The following is an 18,184-nucleotide window of genomic DNA, read 5'->3' as shown; positions in this document are numbered from 1 at the left end:
AGTAGAAGAATCCATCACTGAACATCCACACACTCTAAACCCACCACGTAGCCAAGAGTATGGTCTGACCTTGATGCCTGACAGCATGACCGTAACCAGGTAGTAATCTGGGAGGAGCAGGGCCCTGACCACACTGCCGTCCCGCACATGCTCGATGATAGCTGTGTGACAGAATAAACAGCGTAAGTCCTTAGCAAACATCCTAACAAGGATAAACACTGCCCAATCAAACTGCACTTAACACAGCTTCCTCTCCCCAAAAACCCTGAGAAAGCCTCCCTCTGAAAAGTAAGGATGCACTTGCAGATCAAGAGAGTTTACATAACAGACTCTTGCACAAATGATTCCTGGAGAATGCAGATTAGACCTGCTTCTCTGTCTTCTGAACCTTCTGGGACCTCATGGCTCACACTGAAGGTTTGTTATCCATAAGCTAGGATTCTCACCTGAGTACCAGGTGCCCAACAAAAAATAATTAGTAACTTTAAGATTGGTAAAAATCTTATTTTACTGAGTCTGCAGTTAGCAAGGTCTCAAAACCAGGCCAAAAACTGTATAGCATATAAATACACATACAGTCAGCCCTCTATATCCATGGGTTCCACATTCATGGAGTCAACCAACCACAGGTCAAAAATATTCAGAAAAAAGAAAAAATTCCACAAAGTTCCAAAAACCAAAACATGAATTTGCCACACACCAAGTATTATGTTGAGTCCACGCAGATGAAGTGGTGCGTAGGCACTGTAATAGGTATTGTAAGTAATCTAGTGATGATTTAAAGTATATGGGAGGATGTGAGTGGGTTATAGGCAAATACTGCACCATTTTATATAAAGGACTTGAGCATCTTTGATTCTGGTATTCCCGGGAGGAAGAGCGGGGTACAGTCCTGGAACCAATCCCCAATGAAGCATGACCGTATCTGTTTAGATGTATACAGAATACATTTTGCTACCTCTAAGTTTCAGGGTTGGTAAAGTAGCCTTCTTTTAGAGAATAGAACACAATCAATGTGCAAAATACCAGCAATTTACTACCCTGCAACAGCACAGGACTAGCCTCTGCACAATGTATCTGATGTGACCTACATGAACTGAATCCAAATTCCCTTCTGAAATACTAAGGTGCTGTTTTAACCTTAAGGATTTCCCATGGATACTAAATAAGTATAAGAAAGGCTTACTAGATTTTACAAACCTCAAGAAGCAAAGAGTGCAAACAGAAAGAAATCACCCTGACTCGTATCTGTCTGTTCCCGCCAGCCTCACCATTAACAGGCTTCTGGTGGTGTGAGTCCACAAAGTGCCTTGGGTTTTCAATGGTATACTTGAGATCCCGGATAGTATGTGAACCGTTCCCCTCACTCCACATCCCTTTCTTGGCTGCCTTTGCTTGTTCTTCACATTCTGAAAGCCGGTTCTGCTCAGGACTGGGACATAAAAAATAAACAAGAGTGGTTAGTGAGTTCACAAACAGAAATACGAGGCTCTCTGACATAGGTTTTCTTCAGCATCTTCACCCCTTGAAGACAACAAAGGTCTGTTTCAGATCTATGGCCTAAGACCCAAGCCTATAACCAGAAAATCACCATGACTGCAATTTCTAGATTCCAGACTTGTCCTTTCAAACAAAAGGTTAAATAGTAAGAGTATTTACTGAGACGATCTAAAGAACACACATCTCAGCACTGCCACCATCACCGATTAGAAGAGAACAAGTTAGTGGCTCAGAGTTGCTCCAGGGGTAGAGCTTCATTTAACCATCCCGGATTCAGGAACTGGAATCCCAGGCACAGCTCAGTAGTGCAGAGAAGCCGACTAAGAACCACTCTTTCTCTCTCTCAGTTTACAGAACAAGGCTGAGGAATGTGGAATGAACACTGCTATCACAGATAATGTTACCCCCAAACTATTTACACATTCAATAAGGCAAGCTAGACAAAAGCAGCTTGAAAATGGAAGCCTCCTCCTTCATCAGGCAAGAAACCAAACTATGTACTAGAGCAGCCAAAATATCAGTAGACAAATCAAATCAAGTTTTTTAAAAAAGGCTAGAAATGGCTCCTCTTTCTCTGTTATATCTGAGCTAAAGGCAGCATGGAACTGCATGGCTCTTGCACAATCTCAGACACCCAGTGCCATCAACGGCTGTATGCATAAACTGAATCTCTTCTCATCTTCAGCAGGAGGGATTCCTAAGCAAGGATGACCTACCAATTTCTCAAGCCAGAAGTCTTCACCTCTCTTCCCTTCCCTACCCCAAAAGGCAACCACACCCTCAGGGATCCAAATTCACAGTTAAAATTAGATGAAGAAATGTAGTGTAAGAGATTGAATCAAACACAAAACTGGGAAAAAGTGACTTGAAGTCAAAACAATTTTGGAGGAAAAAGGACTGGTACTCCAGGGGAGATTTATTTGTTGAGATGGTCCAGTCCTGCTGTGAGATTTTTTTATTATTCATTCCAATTGCAAACTGAATTCCCAAAAAATACTTAAATGGTAATCAAGCCAGTAATTGTCCTTAAGATACAAATTTGGCATACGTCCAAAAACACCACCAAAACAAGTATCTTAATTCAATAAATTCCCACTGGCACACCCCAATCATAGAGTCCAGCAAATGTCTCCTCGCAGTCAGAAAGAACCACAGAAGTTTATGGTGAAAGACCTGGCCCTTATGTCTGTGAAGGCAGAAAGAATGCAAAAGGTGCATTTTTGCCTTTGCTCATCCTCATCATTGGTATACCTCATGCAAATGTTTCTCTAAAGCCTTTCCTATAGCTATGACAGTCATATAAGACAGCAGGGACTTAATGATATAAAACAGCATTATTATAGCCTCCAAATTACAGATGTAGCACTTTTCAGAGACTAAAGTGTTAATGAAAGCCAGCTGCAATCCATCCTACTGACAGCCAACACTAGTGAACTTGAACATGATATACATACTATAAACCTGACATACACACAACCCCTTTCTAACAGGATTCACATTGCCATTGGCTAAACAAATACATTTTACCTATTAAGCAACTACAGATACATAAATAACACAGACTTGAAAGACTTTGAAGAGTATAAATTTTTCCTGACTCTCAAAACAGAAAAAGTGAGGCCTTGTCAGTTTCTTCAGATTCTAAACAACAGATTTTGCTTTGTATTCTATTTATTCACCCCCTTAATTTTGACTGTACTTATTCCTTGCACTGATTGTGTATCTACTTGTTTACTGCCTGTCTCCCCATTAAAATGTCAGCAGAAGCTAAGTCTATTCACACTATATTCTCAGTGCCTAGAAAACTGCCTGGCACACAGTAAGTGCTCAATAAATATTTGGGACTGGCTAGACAGACAGATAAATACTCTGGAACTGAATATCTACGGTCTAAGACTTGTTGACTTTTATGAATATGAAGAATAGAATTGCCTAGTCTCAAAGCCTGTGTTTAAAAGAGTCATATACCTCAAACACCATTAATGAATGCTGAGTGACTTCCTAGCTCAGAATAATCCATACCTGGGCAAGAATGTCTTCGAAGCTGTGAAAGCCCCTGCAGTTACCCATGTCTGGGGGCAAGAATGAAAAAATGCAGCAAAGCCAATTTACCGTTGACTACCTAACTTCCCTTGATGTCTCAAGGAAGTCAGAGAGACAGCGGAGTACTGAATACTTACTTATTAGCTCTCATGCCTTCTCTCCGGGTGGCTAAGCCCTCTGCAACCAGTGATTCTGCAATGTTTTCCCCATTGGTATCTGAGGAGGAAAAGGGAGTATTTAAAAACAAGATTCAAACCTGCCTCCAACAGCAACAGAGCCCAAATGGGACCACTTTCACACTTAGCTCCTCAAGGAGAATAATGCTGCCAGAGAAATGGACACGGCAGCAATGTAGCACTGGGTTTTTCAGAAAACCTCTTTTCCCATAATATCTAGTCTCTAGGACCCAAAGGTCTATCAATCTTCTTCTCAGGACTTTGTTTTTAATTTTCTAGCGTATCTTCCAGGCCAAAGGCAATCTCAGGAACCATGGGAGACGGACAAGAAAGCAAGACACACGCAGCTGGCAGCTCAAGAGAGTATAAAGTGGTGACTGGAGGAATAGAAGCCTGGAGCTGAACACAAATCCAGCTGCTTAATAGCTTCGACAAGCTCTCCCAGCATCTTAATTTACTCATCTCTAAAGTGGGGAGAGCACTTGCCTTGATCGGTTCTTGTGAGAATTAAATAGTAATGTGTGTAAATCACCAAGCACAGTGCCAAGCGCATGGCAAGAATTAGAAAAAGTTAGTCCCTTCACCGTGTACAATCAGAGAGATGGATTCATTTAGGGCTGCCTATCACACGTTATGCCAGAAAGTCCAATTCCTCTCAGGGATGTCCTATTCTCTGCTCCAAGAGGACACCAAGACAAGCTACACCATTTGACAAAGACTTTCTCTTGCTCTCACAGAGATACTGAGAGAACACTGGCTAGATTTCTCATCTCTCACAAAGCAGCCATCAGACCTAGCAAGAAAAATAAAGTTAAACATAAAATCCAATTTGATTAGGTTCTACCCAGGCACTTGAAATATTAATTGTAGTTCGAGGCTACTGACAAAGCTTTCAGGCTCAGTGTTTTCTCTTGAATCTCTGCTTGTCGGCCAAAACCATAAAGGAAGACATCTATGAGGGAATAATTACATAAAAATCTTTAATATGGCAGAGAACAAGCTCCAAGATAACCTGAAACACAGCAGTCTAACTGATAGGTAATGTCAGCAAAGAATAAAATTCTGTAAGATTTACATTCGGCACACTATACACATCGACTTCTGCAAGCAGTTAACAGGTACATACACCGCCCCCCAAGCCCAACCTAATTGCCTCGCCATTATCAGGCCCAAATTTCTGCAGGGGCAAATCTTAAGCCTCTTTTCCTACCAAGAAAAGTTGAACTGAGAAGTTTATACAAAGAAGGTTCAGGTTCCGAGGGTAAGTGTGGATCACCTGACCCTTTCCATTGAGGTTACTGCTGAGGCCAGCCAAAGACACATTAGTACATTTTGCATCGGTTCTTCCAAGCAACAGGAATCCCAAAGAGTGAAAAGTCAAAAGGAAGGAGTCAACGATTAAGAGAAAATTGAGCAGTGAAGTGCCAGGAGATCTGGGGGTGGAAAGAACGAAGCCCAGGTACAAACAAGGTGAGTGACCACAAAATGGGCACACCCGGTAAGTCAGACATTTTCTTGGCACACAGCATGCTGAAATGGCCCACTTCTGAAAAGTGAGTTAGTTCTGAATGCGCCTGCAAAAAGGAGAAAAGTATCTTCCCCTGGGGTGAACTCTCAACGGAGGCAATGAAATGTGGCGGATAGGAAAGTGAAACAGGAATTTGTAGGCCAAGGATCTTATTCTTGCTTCTTACTTATCAAATTCTGAATTTGACCAAGTCACATCTGGAGACAGTATTCAGAGCAGGTGGGTGACTATATTGTCTTCAAAAGCCAGAAAACTAATCATCTCTTTAATAAGTTCTAGGTTAACCACAAAGTCTCAAATTTTACCATTCTCTCCCATCATAAAAAAAAGTGGGTAGCAATAAAATAAATACACAAATGCTAATTATCTAAGCCACTGTTTTCTTTCATTATAATAGAATTGGCATTAAGAGTTAGTTAAAATACCTTAGTGAAAATATTAAACATTAAACCATTTCTTTATCTTTAAAATGGAAAGATATAGGTAATTCCAACCATTCTTTAAGTACATATTTATTGATCAGCTACTATGTGCCAGTTCTTATTCTAAACACTAATGTGTTAACATACTAAATTAAATTATATCCAGTTTGTAATGTGAGTCAGTTTAAAAAGTAAACTTTTAAAAAACAACTCTGCAGATAATTAAAAATATCAGCTTCTCTTAAAATAAACAATTTGGCCATTTTGGTTGAAGACCAAGTGTATTAAAATGAACTCTTGGGGTGGTATACATATAGAAATATCTGTGCCCACAATTATCTGTGGTCCAGTAAGGTCTCTTGTGGGGTAACAGAAGACTGATCAGCTGTTATGGAATTGAAACTTTTTAGGTAATGAAATCCTTAATAATTGCATTTTGAAGACAGTATACTTCTTTTCCTCTTACATTCTTTCTAACCAGTAACCACTCAATAATTATCTTTAAGCGTTTTGTTTCTTACTACATTATAAGAATTATGGGTAAAAAGCAAACTTATTTCCCTTTTTGAAAAGAGGCCTTAAGTTTCTAGAATTTCTCATTCAAATAAGAAGCAGGTAGCCGTTTTCTGGGAGACTAAAAAGAGGTATTTCTCTACTAGGTAGGAAATCGAACAAGATGCCTCCAAGGTCATTCTCAACTCATTTTTCTGAGACCTCTATCATTAAAAACAGAGTCTTAGCAGAATACTGTTAGCACTGTCATTCTACCCTGCTTGCTTATTGCTAGCACTGACTATCCAAATCAAATAGATTATCCAAATCAACTCCATTACATGAGCTATCTGAAAGGTTTTTAATCAAAGAATCATAGGAAACTTAAAAAAAATTCTGCTCCACAAATAGTTCAATGAACATAACTTCATGTTCATCTGGCTGCTTTCTGGAGAACGTCCTACCAATTCCTCTTTCAATGTCCTATCTCTGTTCCAACTCCATTCCTCAATCTTATTCTCTTACTACCTAATCCAAAAAGCCCAGAACATCTAATATCCCATGAACCATCTGGCCCAGCTATACAATATAAACACACACAAATATCCAGAGTGAGGTGCTTTACATATACTATTTTTTTGTTTTTTGACCAGGATCTCACTCAGTCACTCAGGCTATAGTGCAGTGGCATGATCATGGCTCACCACAGACTTGACCTCCCAGACTCAGGTGATCCTCCCACCTCAGCCTCCCGAGTAGCTAGGACTACAGGCATGCACCACCACGCCTGGCTAATTTTTCCATAGAAACGGGGTTTTACCATGTTGCCCCAGGCTGGTCTCGAACTCTTGTGCTTAAGAGATCCTCCTGCCTCACGCTCCCAAAGTGCTGGGATTACAGGTGTGAGCCACTGTGCCTGGCCTATACTATCTCTTTCAACTCTCTCAATAACTTACAAATGAAGAAACTAGGGCTTACAGAGGTTAAGGGTTAAGTAAGGGCACATGGTAGGAAATCAGAATTCTAACCTACATCTATGCAACCCCGACATCTGTGCTCCTTCCATTCCATTACAAAACATGTAGGCTGCAAAAAACCACAGGCCCTCAACAAATCTTCCTTTCCAAAAGAGTTTCCAAGAGAAGAAAAGCCACAAGATAGATAAAAGAAATAGAAGACGCAAAAGGAAATCTATAGAAATTCAATTAGCATTCTGACCTAGAAGCACAGAGCCATCAAGTTCCATGAGTGAATGGCCTAAACACGAGGAAGAATGCAACTCCATACTACATGCACCTAAACCAAGCCAGGAAAGCAGGAAAAGGGGTACACAAGGAACAGGAATACCGGGGGCATGCCTCTGTACCTATATATTCCATGTGCTCAGGGCCCAAAGCATTTGCATTTACACCTTCAGCCAACTGTCCTAGAGCTTCCTCCACCAGAACCCACACTGGCCTTCCACCACAAGAAAATTGATCTTTAAAGGAACTTTAGACTTGAGAGAAATTAGTCCTCTCCCTGCAGCTCACCTTTTCCAAGGTAGATCATGCCATACTCTCGCCCCTGGGGAGTCTTGTTTTCTATCGTGAAACAGACTTCCTTCCCAATCAGCTTCTTTCGAAGGAACTCTCGAGCTGGAAATGCCCAGGGCTGAAAGACAAAACAAATATGTCACATAAGAACTGCCTAGTTTCAGATGCCAATCAGCATTCAAGCAAATTCATTCCTTCAGTAAATGTCTGAGTACCTACCATGGTCCTGGCCCTGCGCTGGACCTTGAGAATATAAAAATGAAATGCACACAATGCAGATCGCACACTTAGGGGGCTCATAAAAAAAGGAGGGTCCAGCAGTTGGTTTAACTAACACAGACACTAAAAACAGGCCTCAGACTTTTCCAGACACTGGCAGCAGGACTTTTTCCCTATCACTGTCTGTTCAGTTATAGCTTACTTTGTGAATAACATTTGCCAATGCTTTTATAGCACATACCATGTGCCAGCCACTGCTCTAAATGCTGTATATATATCAACCCACTCCTTCAAATGGGAAGTCCAGGCTCCAGGAACCCACCTAGGCAGAGGGAAGTCATAAATAACAACTACCACCTCCATTTCTCCGCCTCTTTCCAGTTTCTAAAACACTTTCACTGCCTATTAAACTAGCCTGAAACCAGTTAAAGCCATTGTTGGAGGAGGGACATGATTCTAGTGTTCTTATTTCAGAGTGAATCCCCTGCTCAAGTGAGTCTTATTTAAGTCATCTCCACTCCCCTCTTCGAAGATCAGCAACAGTAAGAAGATATCCCCCAAAATGGCTCTTCTTCTACTTCTGCTCTAGTCTGAAGCCTTTACAGGTTCCAACATCCTTGGGAGGACACCAGTAACAGCCCCTAAAAAAGGATCACCTTGATAATGGTGATTCTTTCCTCTCACCGTTACATGCACAGACACAAGGACTGAGCTACACACCCACACAGTGGAAGCAGAGTCTCCATGTCATCTCAAGATAATACACAAAGGAGTGGTTTTGCCCCTCCCCATCCTGTCACTCCTGGGATGGTTCAGACAAAGGGAGATTCTCCTCTGAAGCCACTGGCACAGTGGCCAATGGCACTTGAATTTATAGTCTGGACCTGGTTTAATGTCCCAAGTTCCCTTAGTACCAAAATGGGGAGGGACGGGGTAGGTGTTCAAGGAGCATATGATCAGTAGGAGCTCACATGCTGAAAAAAATGTGAAGTATAAAAGGGAAAAGTGATATACAATATGCATACATTGTCTATTATAATCTCTTCAAACCACAGAACTCATGCTACACACAGTAAAGGCAAAAGAGTAAACTGATGGCCTGAAAGGAAGGCTCTGTTAACCTTTTTGGTCCATGCTAATTATTTCATGAAGTCACCCAACAAGCTTTTCTAGAAGAAAAATATCCATATGACTTCTAAGAAACCAGAAACCAATCAAAAGGTGGCAGGTCCACCAACCTGTTGGGCTGGTAGTCATAAAAACAGTACTGTTACATAACATAAATCATGAGGTTCTAGAGAACTGATCCTCGGTAAGGGTTCTTAAAGACGCAAAAATGAATGGATACTTGCTCACATCATGCCCTCTCTTCAAAGCACCAGCCAACCCAATTCACTCAATGACAATACCAAGTTCACCTTGATTTTATGTCTCATTTCTACCCCCCACCCCAATCTCCAAAAATAAAATCAGATACCAGTCACTAAAGAGTCTGATAACTGACAAATGATCCCAATTATCAACCACATCACAGAAACAGCACTGAACCAAATTCATTAACAAAGCCTCCCAAATTTTTATTACCTTAGGGATCAACTTACTCTATAAACATACGCAGCTATAGATAAGTTTAAGATGTAGTCCTGAGTATTAATACTTAAAATTCAGTAACATAGAGCCTTCCTAAATACTTGGAAAAGCTCTGACAAGACCAGTGCTCCTAAAAGAGGCCAAGACTTTGGTGAAAACTCACTTTTACAAAGGGTCAGTTCACAGGAAAATAACTAGTCCCTGCAGGGAAATCTCCAATTTCTACCAACCAGGCAGAACTTTTCTAAAAAACTTTTAAGGCTCGCTGAAGAAACATCTTCCCCTTAGGACCTCATGTTTTCCAGCTGGTTAGTTACTGGTCAATAAGAGAAAACCACACTGGAGGTCTTGCAAAGGACATATGCCTAACCGTGTAAGAAAAAATAACCTAGTTTCTGCAATCTTCCTTTCCTAAATAAGCCTTCTCAAGTTGTGTTCCGTCCAGAGTTGGGCAAATTCAATAACTGGACAAGATATTAGTTAAGAAGAGAGGCAATCAAGAGACTCAAAGAGCTATACAGGAAAGCAACTGACCACATCACTCCTCCGAGGGCAAGAGAATGCTCTGGGACAGAACCCTTGTGGAAGTGAGGCCAGTGTTACCCAGGTGTCCATGCAAAGGACGGCCAGGCAGAGGACTATCTGATAGAGAAGTCTATCCTAACAGAAGCTTGCAGAACAACTCTAAAAGTCAGGTATAAGGAAATTTGCTCAAAGCATTTATTCAAATAAGGGCCAGAATGGTCTAATAGGAAGAATAACTGTGGTCTATTCAAATGATGCCCCAGAGTCCCATCTAAAAAGCAAGTGGCTTTTAAGTAGTTGAGACTCAAAATTAGTCTTTCCTTTAGAATGTCCAACTGCAGGCAATCTGGCAGCCTGCTCAGCACTTCCAGACCCAAGCAAGGTTGTCATGTCTACCACAATGAAACTGAGCTTTTAATTCTAATCTTCTCTTTGACCAGATAGACTCTTAAAACTACCAGGACAAGATGAAACATCAGAATGAAAAACCTTAACTAGTTACTATATTCATGGCCCAACACTCTTTCTCTTTCTCTTTCCAACCATCCCACCGTACCATCTGGATATGTAACTGATAATCCTGCTCTGCCATCTTTCCCCAGCTACCCCAGTCCTCAACAGCTCCAATGAATGCAGGATTGTGACATTCATTTCTTTTTTTAAATAATAGCAAAATATGGCCAGGCCTGTAATCCCAGCACTTTGGGAGGCTCATGGCTGTAATCCCAACACTTTGGGAGGCCAAGACAGGCAGGTCACCTGAGGTCAGGTGTTCAAGACTAGCCTGGCCAACACGGTGAAACTCCATCTCTACTAAAAATACAAAAAAAAAAAAAAAAAATTAGCCAGGCATGTTGGCACATGCCTGCAATCCCAGCTACTTGGGAAGCTGAGACAGGAGAATTGCTTGAACCTGGGAGGTGGAGGTTGCAGTGAGCCGAGATTGCGCCACTGCACTCCAGCCCGGGCGACAAAGCGAGGCTCCGTCTCAAAAACAAACAAACAAAAATAGCAAAATATTTTTTATTTTTTACCTTCTTTTATTTTTATTTATTTATTTATTTACTTTTGAGACGGAGTCTCGCTCTGTCGCCAGGCTGGAATGCAGTGGCGTAATCTTGGCTCACTGCAACCTCTGCTTCCCGGGTTCAAGTGATTCTCCTGCCTCAGCCTCCCGAGTAGCTGGGACTACACACACACGCCACCACACCTGGCTAATTTTTTTTGTATTTTTAGTAGAGACAAGGTTTCACACTATGTTGGCCAGGCTGGTCTCGAACTCCTGACCTCATGATCCGCCCACCTTGGCCTCCCAAAGTGCTGGCATTACAGGCGTAAGCCACTGCACCCGGCCACTTTTATTATTTTTTAAAGATAGTATTTCTTAATTTTTTTTTATTTCAATAGGTTTTGGGGAATGGGTGGTGTTTAGTTAAATGAGTAAGTTCTTTAGTGGTTGTGACACTCACTTCTATATTTCTCATGAAACCATAAACAACTTTACCCGCAGCAGGAGCTCAATAATTCTGTGGGAAATAAATATATAATTCCCACAGTGCCCATCAATGCAGTATCTAGGCTGCCTGGAGTAGCTAGGCAACGCTGGGGATTAGCTTGGAACAGGGAAGAGATGGCTGGGGGCATACAGTGGGGCTGCTTTCATTGCCACAGGACTTAAGAGACAGCTGAGTTTCTTTGAAAGACGGTATCATGACGGAAGGCAAAGAATAATCATGTGAAGATATTTGGGACAGTGATACAAAGGGATGCAAATGAGCAATAAGGTCCTTGATTATTCCTGAATGTGAAAAAGCTAAACATGCTCCAAAGAAATAGAAAGCCAGAGAGAAAGCGTAGTGCCACATTGCACAATCTTTCAACCCCTAAAACGGAGACGCTCAGGTTCTTTTCGTCATTATTCACTTAAATGTTTATTCACTGCTTACCTGTATTGTGTCAGGTACTGACTAGGCACAGACACAGAGATGAGAGAAAGGCTCTCTTCTTTGGAGCTTGCAATCCAGTAGAGAAAGATATATAAACGTGTAAACATGCAATGAAATAATGTGAATGCTATGACAGCACAAAGATGGGATGATGAAAGGAAATGTCAGGTGTGATTTCTTAAGTGGCTGAATCTTAAAAGACAGCAGGTGCTCACCAGCCACAGAGGTGGCGAAGGAACTACTGATGGAGGGGGCAGCATGAACTGAGGGCAGAAGGCAGGACCCCAGCCTGTAAGAAGACCTAAGTTCTTCAGCATGGTGGGGGCTTGGCATCCCAGAGGGGTTTCAGTAAGAGAAGTCTGAAAGTCAAATCACAAATGGGCTTGTAACCCAGGCTAAGGCATTTAGATTTGTCACAGAGGTAATGAGGAATCGCTAAAGTGTCTTGGAATATGAGGAACCACTGAAGAGTCTGGGAAAAAATAAAATTATGTTTCAAAAAAATCTGAGAGCAAATGGAGAAAGGATTAGAGGGAAGGAGAATGAGGGCAAAGAGACTATTATTTCAACATCTAAGCACTTTATCAGAGACGAACAAAGAATAGCAGTATTAATCAAATGTCAAGTATGGATAAGAGAGGTTTTAAGGAGGCAGAATCTCCAGGCCTTGTTAAAGGCCTGGATGTCAGCGCTGGGGTGAGGGGTGGGGGAGTCAAAATGAGAGCAGGGAAATCAGGTTTTTCAATCAGTTGGCATTACTGGTAACTTGTGTCGATGCAGCTTTGAGGGTACAGTAGGAGGAAAACCAAATCACAGCAGGGTGAGGAGACATTGGATTATTAGGAAGGAGACATGATGACTGTGGGCTAGGAAAAGATGAAATCTGCAGCTATCAAATATTTCATCTCACAGGGATCTCTGAAGAGTTACCAGGTGAGACTAAGCTAGTCTGGGAGAGGCAAAAAGCACTAGACTGTATAAATATATGGAACTATACCAGAATGCTAGGATCAGATTACACAGTATCCTTTCACCTAGGATAGTTCTGGTAAGATTTCACTGTCCTGTTAACATGGGATACAGTTATGATATTTTAGAACAAGTTCCAACTGGCCTTGTATTTCTCTGCCCAAGATTCTCATCCACAAAACAGGAAATTAAAATCCAACCCTTCTTTCTTAGAGGCTACACTACTTCTTCCTTCCGGGCAAATGAACTTGGTCAGCTCCAAGAAGGGGCAACACTCTTCACTTGGAAGCAATCAAGCTGTTACACAATAGGAAAAGAAACTATTCAAAATGTTGGTTAACTCATTTGTTAATGCCCAAAATGTGAAAAATGCTGAAAGATATTTAATCTTCAGTGGTTGATCAAACAGTACTAGGAGTATCTATAGTAAGAGAAATTAGCAAGCAGTAGTAGTGATTACCACAACTAACATTTATTAAGTATTTTATAAGCATGCACTAAGCACTTCATGTTATCTTGTTTAATCTTCATTAAACAACCCTGAGGTATATGCTAATATTCTCAATATTTGTGGTCCCTGATGGAGGACCAATGAAAAAGAACTGATTTTAATCTACTTAAATTTATTTTAATCTATTTAGTCTGATTGCTGTTAGTAGTAGAATTATAAGAGTTTTTCTCTATCTCTATTATCTATACCATTGCTTCACTAACTTAATTAAAATAAAATGTCCTTTATTATAATTTTAAAAACTAAATGCTTTACTTAAATATTAATAAAAGATTCACATAAACTCTTTCTTTTTCTTCTTTACCTCCCTGGCAGGGAACAGCACACAAAAGCTGAAGTACTAACCTGCCCAACATCATCAAGTTGGGACAAAGGACAAATAACTAGAATCCAGAAATTTTGCTTTTTTTTTTTTTATTTTTTTTTTTTTAGACAAGGTCTTACACTGTCACCCAGGCTGCAGTGTAGTGGCACAATCATGATGCACTGCAGCCTTGAACTCCCAGGTTCAAGTGATCCTTCCACTTCCACCTCCCAAGTAGTTGAGACTACAGGCGTGCACCACCATGCCCGGCTAATTTTTTTTTTTTGAGATGGGATCTTGCTATGTTGTCAGTTGTCAGGACTGGTCTTGGACTCCTGGGCTCAAGCAATCATCCCCACTCAGCCTCCCAAAGTACTTGGATTACAGGTATGAGCCACCATGGCCAGCCCAGAAATTTCATCTCTGATAGCCAAAGCACTGCTAAAGGACAGCAAAGCGCCAAGGTTTCAAAGTGTAGAAGCCAAAAAGACTAAACAATGCCAAATTGGTAAGCATAGCAGCTGCCCGAAGAGCAGAAACTTAAGGGGTCAAAGGCAGACCACAAAAGCAAGGGGGCCGGGCACTAGAGGCTGAGGGGTGTGAGGGAAGGATGGAAGAGATGATGGGGCACAGAAGGTTCTCAAATCACCATTAGGCACAGAAGGTTCTCAAATAACCATAAAACAATGGTTCTTAACTACTTTTGAGCCATAAGTTCCTTTAAGAAACTGATTTTTAAAATTCCCTCTATAAAACAATTCATGTTTACACAAAATTTTGCAACTTCATGGGATTTATATATGCCTTCAGAGATGCATGGATCCCAGATTAAGAATCTGGAATAGGCCAGGGGCAGTGGCTCACGCCTGTAATCCCAGTACTTCAGGGCAAGGCAGAAAGATTGCTTGAATTCAGGAACTCAAGGCTGGGCAAACTAGTGAGACCTCCTTTCTACTAAAAAAAATAAAAATAAAAATAAAAATAAAAATCAGCCAGGTATGATAGCACACGCCTGTAGTCCCAGCTACTCCCAGTAAGCTGAGGTGGGAGGATTACTTGAGCCTGGGAGGTTGAGTCTACAGTGAGCCATGATTACACTACTGTACTCCAGCCTGGGCAACAGAGACCTTGTCTCAAAACAAAACAAAAAAAATCAGTAATAAAGTATGGGCAGCCATAAAAAAGACTGAAATCATGTCCTTTGCAGCAACATGGATGGAGCTAGAGGCCAGCATCCTAAGTGAACTAACTCAGAAGCAGACAATCAAATATCACGTGTTCTAACTTTTGTAAGTGGGAACTAAACAATGGGTACACATGGACATAAAGATAGAAATAACAGACACTGGGGACTCCAAAAGGGGAGAAGGAGTGAGGGGGGTGAGAATTAAAAGATTATCTATTGGATACGATGTTCAATATTTTGGTGATGGACACACTAGAAGCCCAATCCCCAACATTACACAATATACCCATGTAACAAACATGCAAATGTACCCTCTGAACCTTAAAGAAAAACAATCTTTAATAAAATAATAAAATATGGGCCTAGCATTTATAGCATGCTACCATTTTTGAAAATTTAAGTGTCTGATCATACAGGTTTTAACTATCTCTGGAAGGAGACACAAGACCCTAGTAACATCAGGTGTCTCAGGGGAAGTACTCAATTTATCACTATATATCCTTCTGCATTTTGAACAATGTAAATGAATGAAGAATTCAAAAATAAATTAATAAAAGAGCTCTGCCATAACCAATGGTGATTTCAAATGCTCGAGGCTACCCAGGAAATGCTCCTAACCTATTCCAAGAAAAGTAGTAGTGAAAACACGACAAATCTAAGTCTATGGGAAAAGGTACAAGAAAAAGTTCTAAGACTTCGACTGCCACTAAAGGTAGTAAACATATAAACAACAGATACAAGCTGCTCGTGGGCACATCCAGAATCAGAAGTTCTATGATATAAAAATACTCAAAATACAAAGAAAGAGTACATCAAAATGGCATCAGCCACAGAAGACAGTGGGCTATAACCTAGGTCCACAGGCTCACGATGGCCTCAGGAAACACCTACCTCATCAGGGGTATCCTTTGCATCAGGTTGTGTGGCAGCTGCCCGGCGAGCAAGATTTCCAGCACGGATGTTGCTGAGGTTGATCTGCCGCTCAGGAGGAGGCCCACCACGAGGCTGACCTCGGACAATGATGGCGCACCCTGAGAGGACCTACGTAGGGGGAAGAAAGAGAAAATGAATGGTCCAGAGGCCGTATCACCATAATGCAGGTTGTGTACCACTGTAACCCCAACATTTCAAATAGCATTTGCACTTCAAAGGCATGCAAAGTCATCTGTTGAATGACTAAATAAACAGGATTGTTTTTAATTTTATAAGAGAAATACCTACATAAAGCCTGGGGCCAAATTCTGAAATCATTGACCCAGAAATCCAACAATAGAAAAGTCATAGAATAAACAGACTGGGGTAAAAAGGCATGTGAGACATACAGATTAATGACCTCTATAATTTCATCCTAGCAAGTACCACCCCTTGCATTCTTTCCAATTATTAAGAAATTAATATCTCCATCAACACTTTCCATTCTCAGATTGAAGCGAACAATGAAAGGCTTAAGAAAAGGAGAAGCTGTGGCCATGCACAGTGGCTTACACCTGTAATCCCAGCACTCTGGGAGGCCGAGGTGGATGGATCACCTGAGGTCAAGAGTTCGAGACCAGCCTAACCAACATGGAGAAACCCTGTATCTACTAAAAACACAAAATTAGCTGGGTGTGGTGGCGCATGCCTGTAGTTCCAGCTACTTAGGAGGCTGAGGCAGGAGAACCCGGCAGGCGGAGGTTGCGGTGAGCCAAGATCGCGCCATTGCATTCCAGTCTGGGCAACAAAAGTGAAACTCTGTCTCAAACAAAAAAAGAAAAAAAAGGAGAAGCTGAAGGAAGTCCCTACACACTCCTGGGAGGAACTGATCATGCCCAAGGCTAAGGTGGATGCAATACCCAGAGTTTCCCTTGTGGACAGTACAAGAGAGAAATACAGAAGTAATCTAGAAAACCCATGCCCTACATGATTAAAACATAAGAATCTAATAAGCACCTTAAGGCTCCCAAGTGCAGTCAGTGGCTCCTTTCATCTCTCTAATCAAAGATGCCAGGCATAGAACCCACTTGCAACTATATAAAAAGCTCTGAAGCTCACTGGCATTAACCTTAAAGTATTTGCAGGGGAGAAGAAGAAAGGATTTCAAGTGAAAGAAGGGAAGAAGAGGCATAAGGGGAAAACGACCCAAGCTATTCAAATTGTCTTTGCGAAGAGACTCATAATACAACAAACAGGTGGGGGCTCATGCCCTGGCTTCACTAGATCTGAAAGACTCTCAATTCCACGCTTCATAAAAAATAGCTTCTGAAAGGTTAGTAGTGAGAAGGTTGGAGGGTTCTGTCAACACAGAACACTGTTCAGACAAGACCATGGAGTTCTCAGTAAAGGAATAATCCTTGTGAGGGGTCAAAGGAAGAGAAAAAGGAAAATGAAAGGAAGCTGCTCCTTTCACTTAGAGTGCATTGCTCCTCACCTCTCTACCTTAACTAATGCTTTCAAGTGTTAAATATTGATATAAATACACAAATGAATTTAAACCCACATGTACAAATTAAAGAATAAGAAAAGTAAACATCTGAGCAACCACCACCCAAGTTAAGAACTGAAATATTGCACATTGCCAGAAACTTGGATTCCATGTGCCTCTCTCTACTTGCAGCCCCTTCTCTCCAACCCCACCATTACCCTGACCAAGGATTTTGTACGAATATATCACAATTCATTTATCCATACTACCTTTTTATGGAAATTCTATCAAACAATATTGTACATTCCAATATACAATATTTAATTGTACATTAAATTAGTACTCTGATAATGTCTCAATACCCCCAACACCTTAAGCACAGAGACCCTGGCCTAAGTCACTTTAATCCCTGGTTATATACCATGGCACACACACACAAAAAGACTGTCTTCCTAATCCAGTTACAGGCACACTTTTCATTTTTATCCTGTTATCAGCAATTAAACCCTAAAACTTCTAGCCAAGTAACTGTGCTAACACCCTATCCTGAGAATTCATGTCCTAGGCATTATCCCAGGGAACTGACATTCCAAAAGATAAGCTCTCAAACCAAACAAAGCCAGGAAAGAACAGGTATACTAGAGTAGAGGCTGCTTGAAGTTCCTGAATAAGAAGGGCCAAAGAAGAAAAGGAGAGCTTGGATCTGACTCATTTATATGCAATTCTTTCTCACAAGTGGCAGAAACAAAACACCCAGGAAGAAGAGCATAGTGCAGAATACCCGCACTTGAAATCATTCAAGCACAAATTCCAAATGAGGCTGAGGACAGCCAAACT

At 41.1% G+C, this 18,184-nt stretch overlaps 1 protein-coding gene across 2 annotated transcripts in view; it reads right to left on the bottom strand.

Annotated features, from left to right (window-relative positions):
- SND1 (staphylococcal nuclease and tudor domain containing 1) overlaps positions 1–18,184 on the bottom strand; it is a 434,013-nt gene that overhangs the window by 385,855 nt on the left and 29,974 nt on the right. For both annotated transcript variants that reach the window (XM_054497017.2, XM_063668433.1), the window contains exons 2-6: positions 15,838–15,987; positions 7,694–7,814; positions 3,681–3,759; positions 1,272–1,432; positions 70–161 (exon numbers count right to left, since the gene is read on the bottom strand). In XM_054497017.2, coding sequence (XP_054352992.1) covers positions 70–161; positions 1,272–1,432; positions 3,681–3,759; positions 7,694–7,814; positions 15,838–15,987 — 603 coding nt within the window. The remainder of the gene's footprint in view (positions 1–69; positions 162–1,271; positions 1,433–3,680; positions 3,760–7,693; positions 7,815–15,837; positions 15,988–18,184) is intronic.

This window comes from Pongo pygmaeus, chromosome 6, assembly GCF_028885625.2.
Source record: "Pongo pygmaeus isolate AG05252 chromosome 6, NHGRI_mPonPyg2-v2.0_pri, whole genome shotgun sequence".
In the NCBI taxonomy this organism is placed as follows: Eukaryota; Metazoa; Chordata; class Mammalia; order Primates; family Hominidae; genus Pongo; species Pongo pygmaeus.
The sequence above is the reverse complement of the archived record's forward strand: the minus strand, read 5'-3'. Positions and strand labels throughout refer to the sequence as shown.